This window comes from Mytilus californianus, unplaced genomic scaffold (genome assembly GCF_021869535.1).
Source record: "Mytilus californianus isolate M0D057914Y unplaced genomic scaffold, xbMytCali1.0.p SCAF_2, whole genome shotgun sequence".
NCBI classification, from domain to species: domain Eukaryota; kingdom Metazoa; phylum Mollusca; class Bivalvia; order Mytilida; family Mytilidae; genus Mytilus; species Mytilus californianus.
Window position 1 is genome coordinate 82,229,489 of NW_026262668.1, and position 20,346 is coordinate 82,249,834.

General features: G+C 32.0%; 1 protein-coding gene and 1 long non-coding RNA gene across 4 annotated transcripts in view; both read right to left on the minus strand.

Annotated features, from left to right (window-relative positions):
- LOC127728286 (double-stranded RNA-specific editase 1-like) overlaps positions 1–20,346 on the minus strand; it is a 67,127-nt gene that overhangs the window by 44,025 nt on the left and 2,756 nt on the right. The window contains exons 2-3 of one of the 3 annotated variants that reach the window (XM_052235607.1): positions 19,354–19,394; positions 10,626–11,057 (exon numbers count right to left, since the gene is read on the minus strand). In XM_052235607.1, coding sequence (XP_052091567.1) covers positions 10,626–11,046 — 421 coding nt within the window. In that variant the 5' untranslated portion in view covers positions 11,047–11,057; positions 19,354–19,394. Of the gene's footprint in view, positions 1–10,625; positions 11,058–19,307; positions 19,395–20,346 lie in introns of all 3 variants that reach the window. The other 2 variants (XM_052235604.1, XM_052235605.1) reach the window with 2 other exon arrangements.
- LOC127728353 (uncharacterized) lies at positions 1,681–4,260 on the minus strand. Its single transcript, XR_007994089.1, has 2 exons — positions 3,464–4,260; positions 1,681–2,881 (listed from the first exon to the last, which is right to left on the minus strand). It is a non-coding gene; the product is annotated as an uncharacterized LOC127728353 (long non-coding RNA).

Consider the following 20,346-nt stretch of genomic DNA (forward strand, 5'->3'; position numbering starts at 1 on the left):
GACGAGCATGAGGACCTTGCAAGGTACACACATACCAAATATAGTTATCCTATTACTTATAATAAGAGAGAATTTAACATTACAAAAAATCTTAACTTTTTTTTCAAGTAGTCACTGAACCATGAAAATGAGGTCAAGGACATTGGACATGTGACTGACGGAAACTTCGTAACATGAGGCATCCATATACAAAGTATGAAGCATCCAGACCTTCCACCTTCTAAAATATAAAGCTCTTAAGAAGTTAGCTAACGCCCCCACCGGATCACTATCCCTATGTCGAGCTTTCTGCGACAAAAGTCGCAGGCTCGACAAAAAGGAGTTCTTAATTAAGAAATAAACTGATTCGCTGAGCGCAGCTGGATACACCTGCAGAGGTCCAACCCTGAACAGTTAGGGCAAAAATGGACACAATATTCAAGCTTGATACAGGTCTGAATTTGGATTGTAATTAAATATTTGACATATTATAGTTTCTGAATAAATGTAGTCAAAGAACTTGAAATAGGTTATATGAATTGAATTTATATTCAATTAAAGATTTCTTGCTGTTGTGCAATACACTGTGCTGTTGCGCAATACTTAATAAATCTGTTGCCAGACTATAAACAAATAAAGTTCAATTTCTTCTCAATGTCATATTTGAAATTTATGAAAATCAATAGGGAGATTACATCAATAGCTATAAATAATTCTCCAAAGTTTCATGTGAACTGCTTAAAGCATTTTTGAGTTGTTGTCCAAAAACTGGAAAATCCCCCCTTTTTTAATGAATAAAACCCCAAAACTCAGAAATGTAAAATCTAAAATTTATAAAATTCTAAAGGGAGCTTACGGATTGATAATTTAGTCTTAGATGCAAGATTTTTTTATCAGTTGTTAGTGGCTTTGAACTAGCTGTCAGTAAATGCAAGTACTCTCAGATCTGTACTTAGTGTCTTTTAGTTGTTTGGATGTACAACTACCCGGCCACGTCCACTTGTATTTGTATTTATCCATCTGATGAGTTAAGCCTCTTTCAACTGATTTTTATAGTTCGTTCTTATATTGTACTGTTACACCACTGTCCCAGGTAAGGGGGTGGGTTGGGATCCCGCTAACATGTTTAACCCCGCCACATTCTGTATGTACATGTATGTGCCTGTCCCAAGTCAGGAGCCTGTAATTCAGTGGTTGTCGTTTGTTTATGTGTTGCATATTTGTTATTTGTCCATTTTTTGTACATAAATTAGGCCGTTAGTTTTCTTGCTTGAATTGTTTTACATTGTCATTTCGGGGCCTTTTATAGCTCACTGTGCGGTATGTGCTTTGCTCATTGTTGAAGGACGTACTGTGACCTATAGCTGTTAATTTCTGTGTCATTTGGTCTCTTGTGGAGAGTTGTCTCATTGGCAATCATACCACATCTTCTTTTTTATATTTACATCAACAGATATAAACAATTCACCAAAGTCAAACTTAGTTGTAAGATCTCTGAAATTTTTTACACGGTACAAGTTTTTCTTATTGTTGGAGATTGTACGGTGACAGTAACACCTGTAACTGCTTAACCCATTTCTTATGCACTTTGGTTCGATAAACTCACTGAATATCATACCACATCTCCTTATTTTTTTATGCATTACAATTTACATGTGCATGTAATTGTAAATAATATTTATATATATATATCAGAACAAACTTCATTGCGTCACTTTTATTTATGCATCCTTTGGCACAATACAAGTTCTAAAATTACACAACATAAAACAACTAAATGTTATTTCAGATGAAAGTTTTGTTTCAGTTCCATTCATAGGATTTATTAGAATTTTGTATGTTTTGCCAAGTTCAATAATTAGCTCTATGTGCACGTGTTAATTGGAGACTTTTCTATCCCATATAAGAGTTTTGGAACTTATTCTGTTTCTTTTTTTGAAAAAAGTGAGCAAACAAATCTTGCACATTTAAACCTTTGTCTGCCATCACACTGTCACCTGGATCACATAATTGAACTACACATGTATTCTACATCTTTCAACTATTTCACAGTCACTGGTACAACCAACATATGCATTAGAGACATACATTTTTGTAGTTGACTAAACCACCAGGTGTCGAACATACAAGTATTTTCAGTGTTTCTGTTTTTATATGATGAAAAGGTTACCTGAGCTCTAGGAGCTTTATGTTTTATCACGGGATATTCTGTGCTGTCAATAATAATCCAAGTTGTAGGAAACTTTACTTTGAAGTTGGATGGCGAAAAATACCTGACTAAACCACTAAATGGCCAAGTGTTAGCCTCACGCCACTGTTTAGACATAAAAACAATCCATGGTTACACAATATTCTTAACACTAGTTTCAATCTAGAATCTAGACAGTTCAAAGTTGGTTGTATAATGCCTCAATTTCATCAAAGTCATAAAAAAAATGATTTTCAAATGACACCCTATCAATTTGAAAATATATGTATCTCAAACAATGTGCTGCTGGACCAAGTGTGGTCAAAACAAATAAAAATTTAGTATACAACTCTAAACAGGTATAAAAATGCATGGCTGTGTCACGTGTCTTCATTTCAAAATTCTCTGCTGAAAATATAGGCATTGATGGTGTTTGCGTAATTCCATCTGTGAAGCTTAACATTAGCTCGGCAGTTGGTGGTGGACAGTCATAAATCCTGTCTGCAGTATGAATGACTTCTTCAGGAAAACCAACTTTACAATCAAAACTTTCCTCTAGATTTCTACTACAATATTCATCAAGTTTAGTTCTTTTGTTTTCACAGGAAACTGCCCTGATTTTTTTTTTTGCGGACGATTCAGTCTCTTGCTTGATCCAGGAAAATAGGCTGGGAATGGCAGTAGACTTAAGTCTCTGTATGGAGGGTTTGCGCTCTGAAAAAGGTTATAAAACATTAGTTTTTTGATAATTAAATGAACTTCCATTAGCAATGCATACTTTGTACTACCTGGCAAAATATTAACTAGATTTATTCATTACAATCTGGATAAAACTATGTTAGCCTGATTCAATGTACATCAAAATGTATGTTATGTAAATCCAAAGGACAAACAATGAGAGACGTATGCAACAAACATACATTGTTTGTACCTAAATAACTATAATATAGATGAGAGCATGTCATTGTTTTGTTCCTGTTAACATTGTCATTGATATTTTTCAAGAAAGTCTATGAGGCATAGCTTATGCATTCCTGTCGATACTACATAAGCATAATTACTGCTAAAATAATTCTCAGTATGATATACCTCTTGTAAGAAATCATTATAATTGTAGCAAGCACCAAAAAATCTCAAACAGATCACATTGAATCGTAATCCAAAAAATTATGACGTCTTGAATTAACCACCCCCTTTTATTCTAAAACGATAATTGCGGTTGTAAACAGACTTTGGTTTATTCGCATGGCGATTACATATATACCTATATATTTTAAAAAGAAAATAGAGTTTTACCATGAATAGTTTCCTGCACGTAGTCTTTTTCAGTAAAATGTGCCTTGCAAACAACAGCTGATTGAGATGGACTCCACGATTTCACCGTGTTCTCGTCCAATCTGCGTATGGGCCATGGCGTTGATCCAACTTTTCCTTCTTTTTAAGACATTTGGAAATGCATGTCCTCCTCTTAAATGACATCCAGGTACACAACAACAAGTACTTGGCATCGTTAATTAAAAATGCAACTGTAATAGTTGCACAGTGCAGAAACCGGAAGTTGAAGAACAGGATCGGCTACCACGGCGCCACCTATTCAGGAACGATAATTTGCTACTTTATATAACTGCGAAATAACAATAACGTTAGACGGGTTCGCGTGCATAAACAGAAATGCGCTTTAAATTGTATAATATAATTCATGTTCAGTCGACCTTTAATTATTATATCAACGACTGAAATGATTTATAAACATCTAGATTGCAGATAACACTCGAAATTAACCCGACCTCTTTACACACGGAATTCAAATAATTCTAGTTTGTCAATCGGTTGACTGCTTATAATGTAAAATACAAATATATCAAAAGTTTTTAAAACTAACAAAACAAAATGATCGTTTCTCTATTTCCCAATGTAAATGAAATGAAACAAAAAACATTTTATATCACAATAAGAAGAGGAGAGAATCAACATTTTCCGGATCTACTTGGAGCCTAATGACCCCCCACGTAGATAAGTTGGATATCGCGGAAAGAAAGATTAACACGGCAACTAGAAAGGCATTAAAGCACTGCCTTTAAAAATGAGGTCAAGGCCAATTGACATATAACAGACAGAAACTTCCATAACATAAGGTATCTGCATACAAGATATGAAGCATCCAGGTCTTCTACCTTCTGAAATATAAAGCATCATAAAAATAGTTTACATTGCGGCCGCCACCAGATAGTAATACCCATGCCTCGCATTTCGTCACAGATGAGACAAAAATCAGGTAAAAAACCATAGACACAAACTTTAATCTTCTTATTAGCAATGAAAAGTGGGTTACTAGTTTGGTGGTTTTTGTATTTAATTTATGGGTGCGAGACCAGTTACCATTACTTATGTATCTAGCACCTACATTATAGAATTTTCTACTTAATCTGAACACTAATGTCATACTTTGCTATTGTATATATAGCAAGAAGAGAAGACAGTATGTCAAATGAACCAAATACATTTTCATACCAGTCATTAATTTAGTAGCTCTTCTTCCTTGTCTAATTGATAAGGGACTTTCAGTTTTGAATTTTCCTTGGAGTTCGGTGTTTTTTGTTATTTTACTTTTTTCTGAACTAATCATGAATTGATGTCACTTGAAATCAACAGATTAGACTGTGATGAACTGGAATATAATTATTTATTTTGAAATTTATAAACCCTTTAAAATCTTTTGTGTAAGAACTTTGTATTCTAAAGCAATCTTAAATATTGCTTTGTCTAATACAGATAATTTTCAAAATTCAATGACATCAGAAAGCAATAAAACATATGTTCCCAGGAGGCATTACAAAATAAAAATTTCCCCATTTCCTCCAGTCTTTTTCAGATCAAACAAAAATAAAAAAATAGGTTTAACAAACTAAATAAAACAATCTAAATAAAAACAAATTGTCTAACAATGTCAGCAGTATTCCATATTAAGGCATATTGTATTCTTTACTGCTAATATAAGGCAGGTGTTAAGTGTGAAAAGGAACAAGTCAGCAAACCTTTAGAATACTTTACGATATCCCGTCACAGCAGATTTATATATATATATAATTTTGTTGATATATATATATATATATATATAAACATTTATTGCAAAAACATTCCCAGCATAACTTCTGTAAATCGAAGTGCTTGCAAGTACTGAAGGGTAAAGATTGCTTTAATTTATCAGTGGGAGGAAAAACTAAATAATACGTCCCATAAACGGGCGTATAAAAAGCATTGGTTGTAGTTGATTCAACTACAATTCTGGACAAAGGAAGATAACTCCAATTTTTAAAAATGACTTTAACAATGACATCATTGATATTTTTAGAACAGATATTAGATTCCTGCACACCTTGCAAAAGTTATGTAATTTTCTTGACAAGTATAACATCATTTTGTAACTTGAATATCTGAGCATATATTTCATTGATAAATTTCTGGAAATGTTCATGGATAGGATGCATAGAATGTTATGATCAATGCACTATATTTTGTGTATCTCAAAAGTAGTGATAAACCTTGGAAGATTTAGAAATCCAGTCAGTACCATAGGGTTTTGATTGCATTTCATGCAATCTTTACCCAAAAAGTAACTGAATTACGGAAACGTATCGGATGTTGGTCCTATTGTTAAAAACTTTACATATGACATCATTTTCAATGTAAAAAAATAAACCTCATCTTCAGGTAGCATTTTTTTCTCTCGTTTTAGAGTATAGTTTGATTAAAAACATAATAATTTATATCTAAAATCCAATGAGTATAAAAAGTCAGCTTATTACTGATCTTAATACATATACAAAAATCTGCCTGACTGATCTGACGTGTGAGGTGAGTTTCCCCAGAGAACTCATTTTGTTTGCTATAAAATCGTATGTTGAATAAACTCTAGACTTACTTTATTACGTACACAAAGGTAATAAATTCAAAATGTTCGTCCTCATTATTCTTTTTGGTAATCAGTTATACAAATATGCGGGATATAGTTAGACTTACAACATGGCAGCTTCCGTCAACAGAACAGGATAATGCGCAAGCTCAACTCTTACAAAAAAGTAAGATACAAAGTTAACAATTTTGAGTTCATTAGTAAATTGATTTTTATATTGATTTTTCGTTTTATTGATTTTCTTACTATTATTGGGTACTTTGTCCCCATACAAATTCTAGAAGACCAGTAACCCAATAATTCTCAAGTCATGAAAAAAATATGCGACACTTTAGTACTTTGTTTTCTTGTACACATTTCAATTGATTCTCATAATAGGATTTTAAGTGTCAATAAATTTACTTCAAAACAACAATAAGTGTATAAGGTTTTTTATATGACCGCAAAAAAATTTTGTGGTCGTATATTGGTATGACGTTGGCATCATCGTCCGGCGTCGTCGTCCGAAGACACATTGGTTTTCGCACTCTAACTTTAGTTTAAGTGAATGGATCTCTATGAAATTTTACCATAAGGTTCAATACCACAAAAGGAAGGTTGGGATTGATTTTGGGGGTTATGGTACCAACAGTTAAGGAATTAGGGGCCAAAAAGGGGCCAAAAATAAGCATTTTTGTAACTTCCAGACATAACTTGTGTGTTAGTGTATGGATCTCTCTGACATTGTACCACAAGGTTCCATATCACAAAGGGAATGCTTGGATTGATTTTGGGGGTAATTGCCTCAAAATTTTTGGAATTAGTGGCTAAAAAAGGGGCAAAAAACAAGCATTTTTCTAGTTTCATGACAATAACTTGTGTGTAAGTGTATGGATCTTTCTGAAATTGTACTACAAGGTTCCATATCACAAAGGGAAAGCTGGTATTGAGTTTGGGGGTAATTGCCCAAAACGTTTAGGAATAAGGGGCCAAAAAGGGGCCAAAAATAAGCATTTTTCTAGTTTCCAGACAATAACTTGTGTTCAAATCTATGGATCTCTCTGAAATTGTACTGCAAGTTTCCATATCACAAAGGGAATGTTTGGATTGATTTTGGGGGTAATTGCCTAAAAATTTTAGGAATTAGGGGCCAAAAAAGGGGCAAAAAACAAGCATTTTTCTAGTTTCATGACAATAACTTGTGTGTAAGTCTATGGATCTTTCTGAAATTGTACTACTAGGTTCCATATCACAAAGGGAAAGCTGGAATTGAGTTTGGGGGTAATTGCCCAAAACGTTTAAGAATAAGGGGCCAAAAGGGGGCCAAAAATAAGCATTTTTCTAGATTCCAGACAATAACTTGTGTTCAAGTGTATGGATCTCTCTAAAATTATACTGCAAGGTACCATACCACAAAGGGAAGGCTGGGTATGATTTTGGGGGTAATTACCTCAAAATTTTAGAAATTAGGGGCCAAAAACAAGCATTTTTCTAGTTTCAGGACAATAACTTGTGTGTAAGTGTATAGATCTTTATGAAATTGTACTACAAGGTTCCATATCACAAAGGGAAAGCTGGGTTTGAGTTTGGGGGTAATTGCCCTAATTGTTTAGGAATATGGGGCCAAAAAACAAGCATTTTTCTAGTTTCCAGACAATAACTTGTGTTCAAGTGTATGGATCTCTATGAAATTGTACTGCAAGGTACCATACCACAAAGGGAAGGCTGGAATTGAGTTTGGGGTGATGAATCATAAGGGGGTTCAAAAAATTGGGGGGGGGGGGGGATTTTTTTTTCCTTTTTTATTTTAAAATTTTCCATTTTAAATTGGTTATTTCTGATTTATATATAAAAGCAAATAATAATGATATGGTTTGAATAGGTAAATTAAAAAATTTTAAGTTCTTAGACCACATTCATTCTGTGTCAGAAACCTATGCTGTGTCAAATATTTAATCACAATCCAAATTCAGTGCTGTATCAAGCTTGAATGTTGTGTCCATACTTGCCCCAACTGTTCAGGGTTCGACCTCTGCGGTCGTATCAAGCTGCGCCAGCGGAGCATTTTATTATAATTTGCCTTCTGTAGGAAATAACTCTAGTATAATATAGTATTAAGCTTCATATAATGGCTTAACAGTGATGATTTGGATCCAAAATTTAAAAAAATTAAAAAATATCTTCTTCATTTAGAAAATAAGTGGGGTGGGTGGTCATGGATTATTAATTGGGCTTTTATCTGCACTGGCAAGTTATCTTGCTGCAATGAAAAATAACAGCAGATAAATTTTTCATTCTGTTGGCTGCATGACAAGATTCATCACATCTCAAATCTCAATCAAAACAGACAACTTAAGCACAGTTGATATTGAATTCCTTGAGAGATGTTTAATGTGAATTTCAAAAAGTGATAATAATTGTATGAATTTCAAAACTGACTGAAAATGTAAGCAAACATAAAATATGAACATACACATGACTGTGTTGACCTCTAGATGTCTTTTGTTTGGGTTTGTTTTGTGCTGTTGGGTTGCTGTCTCATTAACGTATTTAAGTCACAAACCATTTATCTTGAAGAAACTGAATATCATTAGGACATTATTTTACCAAGTTCTAGCGGCAATTGGCCTTTTAAAGGATTTTTCAAAGTTTTTAAATAAAATTTTTTGCTAAAATTTTTAGTTTTAGAACATTTTATTGTAGTATATTACCTATGTTGGACAACATTTCAGACCATTGAACATATTTCTAAAAGGGATATGAATTCTTAATCCAAGACTACCGTAGTAATAATAAGTGCATTAGATAAGTTTTACAAAATTTTTATTAAATTTTCTTTACCTTCATTCATTTCAAAGTAGATCATTTAAAAATCTAAAAACCAGTGTCATATGGAATTTCTACCCCTCATAGAAAATTGACCCCAGGGTGAATTTTCTGCTGTTGGAAAATTATACCTTCTGTAATGAAAAATTTACCTCATAGAACATTGACACCTCCCCCCCCCCCCCCCCCCCACCCCTGATTGAATTCTTTCAAAAGAGGTGAACATTTGTATAGAAAGCACATTAAATCGTCCAAAAACCTTCATAAATTTGTCTTAAAATCATCAGATTTCCTATTTTCAATGCATAGATTTTTCATAAAAAAACTAAATGTAGTTGGTACATAAATTTCTGTTTTAATGATATAAAAAAATCATATGGTCACCAACTTCCTTTTTGGTGTATTAACCAATCTGTTACCTTAATGGTAGTAAAAAACAACAAAAAATAAACGTTTGAAGGCCTACAACTCGTTTATTTCAACGTTTTGTGGTATTTTTTCACCACTTTGATTGATGTATACCGTTAAAACCAAGTCGGTGACTCTATTATTATTTTACATCATCAAAACGGAATTTTTGTACCAACAACATATAGTTTTTAGTTTTTCTGGGAAGGGGTCAGTTTTGCATTTTTACCTAAATGGCTATTGCTAAGATAAAGTGTTTTCCTGACATATATTTTTCATTCCAGATATTTACTGGTGCAATATTACTTGATAAAGAAGTTTAAATTACCAAGAGAATTTAAATATCAAATACTAATATATCAAAAATTAAGGGCAGTAGTTCCTATGGGGAGTCAGCTGATAATTTGGGCAAAAATTTGAGAGAAGATAGATCTTGACATTTTAACATTTTTGTCCCATTAAATTTTCTCTTTCTATTATGGTTTTCAAGATATATGACAACTATTTAAATTTTTACCCCATGTTCTCTTTTTAGCCATTGTGGTCATGTAAGTTGATGTACAATTATAATTTTGAAAATAACATTTTAATACCGTAAGGATCATTTCTGTGAATTTGGTATAAGTGGTTATTTCATAAGAAAACATTTTGAAAAATCTTTATGACACACCCTTAGGACTGAAGATGATAGATGCCAAGTGATGTTGAAAGCTAACCGTGGCCTTTTTGACCAGATGAGCTAAAAAAACATGAAATCAAAAAGACAATTAGAGTAATTTAATTTTGTGTGCAACCATCCAAATTTAAAATAAAATTTACTGAATGAAATAATAATTCTGTGGAAATGCAACAGAAGTGAATTTAAAAGTAAAAAATTCCATTAACCTTCAGACCACCATTCCAAAAAATCTTTTACTTTTTAAAGAAAGTTGGTACTGAAATACTCAAATAACTGTGAGACATATTCAAATTTGGCTTACAACTGTAAACTATAACACATCTCATCTTATTAAAAAGAAGCATGGAGAAGATGGAATTTGATACTTAAAGGTCAAGGACATTCTCACACTTTGTTGAAGCAAAAGATGCTTCTTACAGTTCTTAGTTATAAAACTTGCTGCTTTCTTTCAAATAACCTTAAGTAAACAATATTTAATCTGCTTTTATTTCACATCCGGTATTTTGAAGTAATGACTGATGGTTAATTATTTTTTATTTGGAGGGGTCGGGGTTTTTGGTTGTAAAAAGTATTTAGCTAATGATCAAATGCAATTAAAATACAAACTACAATCATATGAGAAAATTGCAAAATAATATGAAAAAAAAACTAACTTGGACAGTATTCTGTGTTGAAAAGTTGACGTAGAGCTGTCTGAGCTGCTGCCATTTTGGCAGCCTTCTTGTTAATTCCTGTGCCTTCAAATATCACTCCTTTAACATCAACACCCATGGTGAACACTTTCCCTTTTTCTTGTGTGACCTCTGACAAAAGGTCATATTTCAAACCTTGGACCAACTCATTCAGGTACATTACAGGATGTTTATCTGTCTGCTTTGAAGCAGGTACTTCTTCCATTTTCTCATCCTCCCCCTGTCCTTCTGAAGCAGGGTCTGTCTGTTCTATTTCCTTGTTACTGGTTGTTGGTGCATCAGAAGTTTCTATGACTACACTACATGTATCTGCCTCTTTCTGGACTTTTTCCATGACATCATCTTCAGATTCTGGCTCCTTCTTGATTTCCGCATCTTCCATATTTGAAAATTCTACAATGCGGCAAATAATTATTGAAGAAATTGAAATGACTGACAGACCTTTTCTGAGTTTTAATGTTTTTAATATTGGGTTCAAAACATTTTATCATTGTTTTATACTTAATTCTTATCAATGAAACTTATAACAATGCAAATAGCTTAATTTTCTGGCAGTTAAAAATCAATGGCAGGATGGAATTTGCAACCATCACATCCCCTTTTAATACAAGCCTGCAAAAAAAAATATTCAACTAATAATTCTATACATGAATATACATTGTATGTATCTTTGTTATCAAACCATAATTTTCCTTCTAATCATTCCAATAAGAAGACAAATTGTTTCTGGTTCCTGTTCATGAAATATTGTCATAGATATCATACATGTAACAGTATTCAAAATAAAACAAAGAGAAAAAAAAATCTGTTTTTAAAGCTGAAAAAAAAATATGTATTGTATTCATATATTTATAATTAATTTCAGATATAAACAGGGACCTGAAGGATCTATCTATTACATGTAATCATTTTATGTAAGCAGGTTTCTAACTTTTAATATTTACAAACTGACTATAACATCAGTCATTACATTGGTTTAATAAGGAAAGAAACAAAAAAATACTTAGTTTCAAATAGATTGTAGTTATCTGTGCTTTGCCAATGTAACAGATCTTTTTTTGTTTGTTAAAATCTTAAATTTATACAGATCTAATAATGGTTTCAATTTATGTGGTTTTTTTTTAATTTGAGCATATATCCTAAGCCATGTATTATTTTTGAGATTTTTCAACTTAAAACATAAACAATTAGTTTACTAAATAATAACATATCATCCTTCCATTGCTCATTGTTTTCTATGCAAAACCCATGCAAAGAGGGACTGAAACAAAAGAGTAGGTTCACTAACTAGAAATATCACTTTTAGGTAAGTGACTTCATTCTCTTTCAATTAACCAAGTTGTAGTTATGGATTTAGCCAAGCACCAAGCAAGTCTTTTAAAACAAAACCTTGAAATTAGTTTACACTGTGCTAATTTTGTTGAAATTCACAGATCACTGGGATTAATCAATGTTTTTAAAGGAACAAAAACACAATTTTCAAACTATTACTAATAAAACTTATCCTCTTACATAAAATTATTTGAACTTTGTCTTTTTTACTTAAATTACAGCAAAAACAATTCCAAACAAGAGGCTCTCAAGAGCCTGAATGTCTCACCTGTATTTCAGAGGAAAAGATTTTTAAATGTTAGCAAACTTGATGAACAAATTGTGTAAAATTGTCTTTAAAGGGCAATAACTCCTTAAGGGGTCAATTGACAATTTTGGTCATATTAACTTTATTGTAGATCTTACTTTGCTGAACATTATTGCTGCTTACAGTTTATATATATCTATAATAATATTCAAAATAATAACAAAAAACTGCAAAATTTTGTTAAAACTACCAATTTGGTGGCAGCAACCCAACAATGGGTTGTTCGATTCGTCTGAAAATTTCAGAGCTGATAGATCTTGACCAATTGAACAATTTTACCCCATGTCACATTTGCTCTAAATTAGTTTTTGAGATATAAGCCAAAAACCGCATTTGACCCTTATGTTCTATTTTTAGCCATGGCGGCCATGTTTGTCGATGGATACAAACTTCGGATACAATTTATAAACAAGATACCCTAAGGAACATTTAGTTAAAGTTTGAAGGTAATTGGCCCAGTAGTTTCAGAGGAGAAGATTTTTAAATGTTAGCAAACTTGATGAACAAATTGTGTAAAATTGTCTTTAAAGGGCAATAACTCCTTAAGGGCATACGATACAGTTACAGGGGAGGTAATGACGTTGCTAACGTAAATTGTTATTTTCGCGACGTCAAACTGTGACTTATCAGGAAAAGATGCAGTTTTCGACTGATTTTTATCATTCAAACTGATTTAACTTGAACACGAGTTCATGGACACCTCTTTTTTAAAATGATATTTGGTTTGATTAGGTATGAAGATTATGTTTACCAATTTTCATGAAAAAGTCAATAGTGCAATTTTTTTAAATTTGATAAATATACAGCAAAAAATTACATTTTTTTTCTACAATCATGATCATTTGATTAATATGAGTTATTTGTAAAAATGAAATGTACAAATTTATAGAACATTTATATAAAACAGAAATTACAAATAATTTAACAAAAAACAGCTTGTGTTTATCTTTTAAAACAAAAAAGTTATGTATTTCTATCGAAAAGAAAAAAACCGTCCACAAATTCGAATTTTGAGAAAATATCTGAAATTTCAAACTCATTTTACTCAAAAAATAGCACATGAAGGTATATTTTTTATTACAAATTTGATCTAATCAGGTAAAAAATAGCCTATTTGCAAATTTTCATCAAATTTTCATTATGGGATCAAAACTGTATTGTATGCCCTTAAGGGGTCAATTGACAATTATGGCCATGACAACTTTTTTGTAGATCTTACTTTGCTGAACATTATTGCTGCTTACAGTTTATATATATCTATAATAATATTCAAAATAATAACAAAAAACTGCAAAATTTTGTTAAAACTACCAATTCGGTGGCAGCAACCCAACAATGGGTTGTTCGATTCGTCTGAAAATTTCAGAGCTGATAGATCTTGACCAATTGAACAGTTTATCCCATGTCAGATTTGCTCTAAAAGCTTTAGTTTTTGAGATATAAGCCAAAAACTGCATTTGACCCCTATGTTCTATTTTTTAGCCATGGCGGCCATGTTTGTCGATGGATCAAAACTTCGGATACAATTTATAAACTAGATACCCTAAGGAACATTTATTTAAGTTTGAAGGTATTTGGCCCAGTAGTTTCAGAGGAGAAGATTTTTTAAATAGTTTACGACGACAGATGACGGACGCCAAGTGATGGCATAAGCTCACATGGGGCCCTTTATGACATAGGTAAGACTTCTTCATCACTGCACAGATCTAAAATAATTGGTTATATATAATTAACATTAACTGGTAATATGTCAATGGCCAAAAAACAGGCAACTATTGGTACATCAACCTCCTTCCTTTTTTAAGTGATTTGAAATAGAAATTTAAGTAATATATTTCATCCTCAATCTTGGAATCACATAATTCAATTTTGTTTCTCTCTCTGTATTGCCAAAATGATGTATTAGTAATATTTTTTGGTAAATGTACCATTCCAAAAACAGAACACATTGACTAAGTGTGTAAACCTTTCACATGTGGAAACATCATTTGAAGCAAAAACATAGTGAAATACTACCAAATTCATAAGTTGTTTCCAATTTCCAGGATAAATTTTGCTAGTTAAATTTCAATTTGACAACTTTGAATAAAGAAGGGAGCTCAATACAACAATAGAAAGCCTGTAGTAACCATTACTACTAAGAGTCATATTTGTAAACAAGAACTTAAGTGAATTCAAAATATTCCACACAAAGGTAAACAATGGGTTTTATTGTACATTTAAACCAAACGTAATTAAACAAATGCTTTTTTAAGTAAAATATATATAAATTTTTTTGAAAATTTAAGGCTAAATATCAAACTGTTCAGAATGACGATGTTTTACAAGTTTATCCATAAGAGTTTCTTACAAGAAACAAATCAACTATCAGAACTATTCATCTGCTTCAAATAAAAATTTGTAAGGGTTCTGCGGAACCCAGTGTCTCGCCTACTTTTGCTGTTAGTCGCAGGCTACACAAAAATGGGGAAAAAATTATTAAAAATTTTCCTCTAGATACTATCTTTTGATTGTAAGAAGCTTCTATCCAAGTTTGGTAAAAATCCAGGATGGTTTATGAATCTAATAAATGTTTTAAAAATTTTAACTGCAGACTGTATGTAATGTTAACTGGAAGAAAAACTAAGTCCATTTATAAGTAATATAAGGAAACACAGAAAATAAATTTTTACAAAATTTCCTTCTAGATACTAGCTTTTGATCATATCATAAACAAGCTTCTGTCCAAGTTTGGTACAAATCCAGGATAGTTTAAGAAAGTTATTAAAATTTTAAAAACTTTAACCACAGAGTGAATGTAATGTTAACTGGCAGAAAAACTAAGTCCATTTATAAGTAAAATAAGGATAAGCAGGATTTTTTTTTTTACAAAATTTACTTCTGGATACTATCTTATGATCATAAACAAGCTTCTGTCCAAGTTTGGTAGAAATCCAGGATAGTTTAAGAAAGTTATTAAAATTTCAAAAACCTTAACCACAGAGTGAATATTTGTGGACGCCGCCGCCGCCGTCGATGGAATGTAGGATCGCTATGTCTCGCTTTTGCGACAAAAGTCGCAGGCTCGACAAAAATAGGAATAAAAAGAAAATAAAGAAATTTAATAAGTTTTTTTCATTTGTAAATAAAAATTTATAATGGAACAAATACTATAAAAAAACATATACTGTATTTAGTCTTTTAAAGAACTGGTCACTAAAAGATGTTTATTGAGACCTTCAGTAGCACATGTAACTGCATGTCTTACTTCAAAATCAAGTTTAAAAGACCAGTGAATAAAGGCATAGTATTCTCAATTTATTAATAATATAAGATAGCTGTCACTTTTCTATAAATTTGACAGTCTTACATTTACAATTTGAACTTTTTACCTTAAAAGTCTCTTAAGACTGCTTCAGTGAAAACATCTATCATAAACTTTACCAAAAAGGTATAAGGTAAAATTACCTTTGGTTAATTGGAGTACAACATTAACCCATTAGATACCCATATTCTCACAGAATATTTTGATTTTGTTTCACATGAATAAATGGCCCAAGTTATGTCTTCATTCAACATACAAATCTGACAATTTCATTATCAAAATCAGCCTTGATGACTCACAGAAAAATAATTTATGCTAACATAGTAAAGTTAAATGTATTTTTCACTCATATTGAAAGAACTTGTTTTACAGAATGCATTCATGATCAAACAAAGATTTAACACAAATTGAACAAAGTAATACAACAAACTTGAAAGGATTTTGTTGTTTTCACTTTTATTTGCCACTAGACATTAGGCAAACAAAAATTAAACATCCAGCTCATCAAAACTGTAATGGTCATTTAGTTCTAAACATTGATTTACTGAGCAATAAACTAGGCTTGTTTTTTAAATATTTTTTTCCACCAAAATTAATAAATTTCTGATATGGAAGTGAGATAATGTGACATCAAAATCAGACATATCATATTGCCATGACCAAGGTTATCTCCCTTTCATGCCATATTAAAATAAGAAGATGTGGTATGATTGCCAATGAGACAACTCTCCACAAGAGACCAAATGACACAGAAATGAACTATAGGTCACTGTACGCCCTTCAACAATGAGCAAAGCCCATACCACATAGTCAGCTATAAAATGCCCCGAAATGACAAATGTAAAGCAATTCAAACAAGAAAACTAACAGCCTGATTTATGTACAAAATAATAAATGAAAAACAAATATGATATACAGTAACAAATGACAACCACTGAATTACAGGCTCCTGACATGGGACAGGCACATACAGAATGTGGCGTGGTTAAACATGTTTGGCGGGTGCCCAACCCTCCCCTAACCTGAGACAGCGATGAAACTGTTGAATGATTGAACAGTTGGAGGGATTGAATGATTGAACAGTTGGTGAGATTAAATGATTGAACAGTTGGAGGAATTGAATGATAGCACAGTTGGAGAGATTGGATGATTGAACAGTTGGAGGGATTGAATGATAGCACAGTTGGAGAGATTGAATGATTAAACAGTTGGAGGAATTGAATGATAGCACAGTTGGAGAGATTGAATGATTGAACAGTTGGAGAGATTGAATGATAGCACAGTTGGAGGTATCAAATGATAGCAAAGTTGGAGAGATTGAATGATGGCACAGTTGTAGAGATTGAATGATAGCACAGTTGGAGGGATTAAATGACAGCATTTTTGGAGAGATTGAATGATTGAACAGTTGGATTGATTGAATGATGGCATGGTTGGATTTATTGAATGATATCACAGTTATAGAGATTGAATGATTGAACAGTTGGAGAGATTGAATGATTGAACAGTTGGTGAGATTGAATGATTGAACGATTGAACAGTTGGAGGGATTGAATGATATCACAGTTATAGAGATTGAATGATTGAAAATTTGGAGAGATTGAATGATTGAACAGTTGGTGAGATTGAATGATTGAACAGTTGGAGGGATTGAATGATAGCACAGTTGGAGAGATTGAATGATTGAACAGTTGGAGAGATTGAATGATTGAACAGTTGGAGAGATTGAATGATTGAACAGTTGGTAAGATTGAATGATTGAACAGTTGGAGGGATTGAATGATAGCACAGTTGGAGAGATTGAATGATAGCACAGTTGGAGAGATTGAATGATTGAACAGTTGGTGAGATTGAATGATTGAACAGTTGGAGGGATTGAATGATAGCACAGTTGGAGAGATTGAATGATTGAACAGTTGGTGAGATTGAATGATTGAACAGTTGGAGGGATTGAATGACAGCACAGTTGGAGAGATTGAATGATTGAACAGTTGGAAGGGTTGAATGATAGCACAGTTGGAGAGATTGAATGATTGAACAGTTGGAGAGATTGAATGATAGAACAGTTGGAGAGATTGAATGATTGAACAGTTGGAGGGATTGAATGATATCACAGTTATAGAGATTGAAAGATTGAACAGTTGGATAGATTGAAAGATTGAACAGTTGGTGAGATTGAATGATTGAACAGTTGGAGGGATTGAATGATAGCACAGTTGGAGAGATTGAATGATTGAACAGTTGGAGAGACTGAATGATAGCACAGTTGGAGAGATTGAATGATTGAACAGTTGGTGAGATTGAATGATTGAACAGTTGGAGGGATTGAATGATAGCACAGTTGGAGAGATTGAATGATTGAACAGTTGGTGAGATTGAATGATTGAACAGTTGGAGGGATTAAATGATAGCACAGTTGGAGAGATTGAATGATTGAACAGTTTGAGAGATTGAATGATAGCACAGTTGGAGAGATTGAATGATTGAACAGTTGGAGGGATTGATTGATTGAAAAGTTGGAGATATTGAACGATGGCCTAGTTTAATTGATTGAACAGTTGGCGAGATTGAATGATTGAACAGTTGGAGGTATTAAATGATAGCACAGTAGGAGAGAAAAGATAAAAATAAAATTCACTTCTTGCTATTCATTCTAAATTGGAACTGGGCAAAGGGGTATAATTCTAATTTACTAAGTTACTGTATTGTTTCAAATTTTGTGAAAATAAATAGAAACAATGGGTTTTTGGATTTAAACTATAGGATTATGATTGATTCTTAGGAATAACTGACTTCAATGAAAGCTTTTTTGGGAGATAATGTATTGCTTAATGAAACAATGTTTAGAACTAATCACTTTAAAACTGTCATAATGATAGAAGTACAGTGTATCTGTATCCAAGTCATACTATTTATAAACTAGAATTTGTGCAACTTCCTGATATTGGCTATCTGTTCCATCATGATGATCAGTCCAAATTGGAAAGAAAACAAACTGTCAATCATTGAAAATGAATGACTAGTCATTATATTACACTTCACTTGCACCATACCTTAAAAAAAGGTTCACTACCAATGAGCTAGAACATTTTTATTAATAAGTTGTTCAGTTTGAAAAATGAATTCAAACTGTAAATTGGTAAAACAATTTTATGAAGACAAAACCAGTTTCTAAAAATACTGAAAATGTAGAAACTTTTGCATGCATTTATTTTTGTGATTGTGGAACAATAAAAAAAAATAAAATGAATTGTTGTGATTTCAGTAAATGCTAAATAAAAAATAACACTATAGAAATTTGAAATGTGAGTTTTAATTTTTGATAAACCGATGCAATTTGGCAATAATAATAAAAAAAAAAAACATTGATATAAGTGTATCAAAATAAATGCATGTACAGTTAAAACACTCAAGATGAACTTCAACACAAAGAATAAGTCATTTTTGTAAGTGATAACACGGAGTGACGGACATAACAACTTAATTAAAGCCTCCTTGACTATTCTGTATACACATGTATGATACTAAATAGTTCTTTCAAATGTAGTCTTTGGCATCAAAGTTGTGCTTTAAAAACATAAACTACTCTTCTAAAAGTCAATTATATGACTGATTTTGATAATGTCATGTCAATTTTTTTATCACCATGGCGATAACTTCAGACCATCAACTGTGATTGGCTATTGCCACAGTGACTCACCAACAAATATACAATTTCTGGATATCTTGGCACTTTCAGAAAATACCTTATTTCTTTCATGATTTGCTACTTCAGCAAAAGAGGGTTCTGAAAGTTTCAACAAAATAAATATAGAAATATACAATCACATATAAATACATACATACAATTTTAATAATTCAGCTTTGTTGATTTTTATATCTGTGGCCAGCAACTTTTGTGGCAAAAAATGTACAATATGGCAGAAAAAGATGGAGTACTACATGTTTTTATTTTTTTTCAATTTCAAAATATGTTATCCCTATGGCACTATCCAGAGCTATTTTCAAAATGCTTGAATTGAATTCTAAAAAAGGTGATTTTTTTCCCCTTACCCACAAGTCACAGTGGTTAACAGCAATGAAGAAATATATACCGGGGTATAATATAGTAAGAAGTAAATATTTTTTTAAATTGTTCAATATATGCAAATACTTCCATGTTTTATTAACAAATAGTGGGAAGGCTGTTGGGACTAGGCAGTCATTTAAATTTATAAAAAACAACATTTTTTTTTAAATAATAGAGGGAACATCCTCTCTATTTGTGTTCATTGCAACTAAATAGGCATGTAAATAACTTGTATCAAGATACATTTTAGAGTCATATTAAGGCTTTCAAAAACTACTTTTTAAGATTAATCATGTTAATCATGTAAGCCTGAACTTATTAGGCATGTTTTGTTGCAATTTATATAATAAAAGTAGAATTATATTGTAATGAAAACACCAATATGTAAATTAATAAACCCCTTTACAAATTTAAGTAAATTTTGCCGTTGCTCAGAGGAATTTATTTAGGAATCAGTATTGATTATTAATGACAGCAGGTAAGTGGAGTTTGCCTATTATAAGCGGAACATTTAGAGGATTCAGTTTATATTGATATGCCAAACAGTATGATTGGTGCTGTTAGTAAAGCTGCATCAGCATATTATTATGAAGTTATTTTCCACGATTATATATTAAGTTTTTTCTTAATTCATACATTTACGAGATAAGGAGATATTGTGATACTGAGG